Genomic DNA, 2,482 nt, shown 5'->3' with positions numbered 1-2,482 from the left:
CCCGCCGCTGCAGGCCGCCGCGCTGCTCCTGTGCATGGCGTCCCTCGTCGCCACGCGCCTCGCGACGGCGCTGGCGCTGCCGTGCGGCTCGGCCGGCTACTGGGCCGTGTCGGCGGCGGTCGTGCCGCCGCTCGCGGCGGCGCTGCTCTTGGCGCGGCGCCACGTCCTCTGGAAAGCCGCCGTCGTCGCCCGCGCTGTTGCCGCGGCGGCGGCAGCCAGCGGCGCCCCCGCAGAGGACCCGGAGGCGTGCCGCAAGCAGCCGCCGGTGCCGCCCGAGCACTCGCCGCCGTGGCTCTCGCCGCTCACCGCCGGCCGCCTGGCGTGGACGCCCGCCAACTCGCTCGCGCTGCCGGCGTTCTGCGTTGCGGCCGGGCTGCTGGCCGGCCTGCTCGGCCTCGGGGGCGGCATCGTGCTCACGCCGCTGATGCTGGAGCTGCGGGTGCACCCGCAGGTCACAGTGGCGTCCAGCCAGGTGACGCTGATGCTGAGCAGCGCCGCCGCCGCCATCATATACGCCTCCCAGGTGAGGCTCCCCCCCCCCAAAACACCCCGCCGCGCGGCCTGCGCCCTGCTGCTGCTGCAGCGGCCGAGACAACACCGCCGCCAGAGGTTTGACTGCGGTTTGACCTGCAAGCATTTCCACCCTTAGCTGCCCCACGGAGCCGCCTTGAGCTCTACAGTAGCCACGGCCGCGGCCCCACCGCTCGCTCCACGCAGCCCTTGCCCTCCCCGCGCCGCCTGGTTCCAAATCGCAATCCCAGGGTATCATTCGATGGGACTATGGCATCGCCCTCGCGGCCACCTGCTTTGTGGCGACCCTCCTCGGCCAGGTCGCCATCGACGCCGCGGTGCGGCGCACCGGCCGCCCCGGCCTGCTGGTCCTGCTGCTCGCTGCCATGTGCGTGCTGGGGACGGCCGCGAGCGTTTACGTGGCGGGCGCCGCGCTCGCGCGCGTCGCGCGGCGCCCGGAGCTTGTCGGGGCGGTGGGGTCGGTGTGCGGCGTCTCGTGACCGGCGGGGGCAGGACAACCCCGCCCCATTCATGCTTGGGTGCACGCGCCCCAACTGCACACAGTCACTCAGTTACTGCGTTTTCCATGGGTCGAGCGTTGCTGTTTCCATCATCAAACCCTGCTGCTCAAGGCAGCCAAGGGCACGAAATGAGCGGTGCAGCTGCCGCGCTGCTGCCGCGACCAGTGGCGTGCCGCGGAGGGTTTGTGGTCATGACACAATCATCTTGGGCCAAACCTGTGCCCTGCTGCACTCAAAGCAGGCGCTGAAAATGTGCGCCACGAGAAGTGTCTCAAGCTTGTCAACCATGAGTCATGTCTTAGGCTCGCTGGCACCTGCCTTCTGTTGATGTGCTGCTCATTGTGTTGCGTGTTTGTGATGACAGAGACAAGAATGCGTTGACCAGCTTGTGCTCGTCTGATGCACTTCACCTGTTGCTACCTCTGCTGCTTCATACCCAAAAGCTGGGCTCTTTTGCTGCACCCGGCAATCAATTGATGGCACCATGCCTTTGTGGCGGGGTCGCGCTTCCGCAGCCTCGACGTGCAGTCTGCTGCTAAACTCAAAAGTCAGGATCAAGGGATGTGCAGATTACACCCTAGACGCTTGACTTGATCTCACCAGCAACTCAGTCCACAGATACCTATAAATATCTGCACAACCACTGGTGGCAAAGACGCAGTTGATTCAAAAGCGCAGTCTTACCGCGGCAGCAGCCGTCGCGCTTATGCTCAAGCGGAGGTGATCGCCGCACCCAGCGGCACGCTCGCCTCACGCCAACAACCGAGTGTCCAGGCGGCTGGGCAGGTGCACACAATCGGGGTGTGCAGCAGCCAAACGCCGACAAACCGCAAATTCAAGGGTGACGCTGCACCTTGCCTACTTCTTTTGGGGCCGCCCGCCCGACCAGGCGGCTGGGCAGCCGGCTTGACAGCGGATATGGTTCAGCAAGCAAGTGGTACAAATGTGGCCCCTGGCCAAGTGCAGGCCGGGCTCCCTCTAGCAAGCTAGCAACCAGCTAAACAGCAACAATAGCTGACAGGGGCGAGCAATCGCTTCACCACCTGCAGAAAGCCTCGGACACCATTGTCAATCAAACGCCCGCCTGGGCTGCCGCCTGTGTCTGCGTCGCGGCCGCCGCCTCCGTGGCCCCGAGCGGCTCGAAATCGAGCCCCCCATACAGCAGCTTGGCCCGCTCCTCGAACAGCTGCTGCTGCGGCACCCCCGCGGCCATCTGCGCGCCCTGGCGGGCCGCGAGCGTGAACACGGCCTTGACGCGCGGGATGCGCGCGGCCTCATAGGCGCGCAGCGCCGCCTCTGTCAGGCCGTGCTGCTTGACCTGCCAGCCCAACACTGCGGCGTCTTCCAGGCTGAGGGCGAGGCCGGTGCCGTCGACGTAGCTGAGGGGTTTGCGGCGCGGGGCGGGGTGTGGGGGTGGGTGGGTGGGTGGGTGCGCGAGTTGCATCAGGACA

At 66.9% G+C, this 2,482-nt stretch overlaps 2 protein-coding genes across 2 annotated transcripts in view; one reads left to right on the top strand and one right to left on the bottom strand.

Annotated features, from left to right (window-relative positions):
- Positions 1 to 34: 34 nt before the first annotated feature.
- Positions 35 to 1,010, top strand: MNEG_5983 (hypothetical protein; the record flags this gene model as incomplete). Its single annotated transcript, XM_014045546.1, has 2 exons — positions 35 to 523; positions 762 to 1,010. The coding sequence occupies 2 exons, from the start codon at positions 35 to 37 to the stop codon at positions 1,008 to 1,010; spliced, it is 738 nt and encodes a 245-aa protein (XP_013901000.1).
- Positions 1,011 to 2,103: 1,093 nt separating this feature from the next.
- The window catches only part of MNEG_5982 (hypothetical protein), a gene marked incomplete at both ends in the record, with an annotated part of 2,501 nt that continues 2,122 nt past the window's right edge, over positions 2,104 to 2,482 (bottom strand). The window contains one exon of the mRNA XM_014045545.1: positions 2,104 to 2,410. Coding sequence (XP_013900999.1) covers positions 2,104 to 2,410 — 307 coding nt within the window. The remainder of the gene's footprint in view (positions 2,411 to 2,482) is intronic.

This window comes from Monoraphidium neglectum, assembly GCF_000611645.1.
Source record: "Monoraphidium neglectum strain SAG 48.87 unplaced genomic scaffold scaffold00933, whole genome shotgun sequence".
Taxonomy (NCBI): Eukaryota; Viridiplantae; Chlorophyta; class Chlorophyceae; order Sphaeropleales; family Selenastraceae; genus Monoraphidium; species Monoraphidium neglectum.
This window is presented reverse-complemented; position numbering and strand designations above follow the sequence as displayed.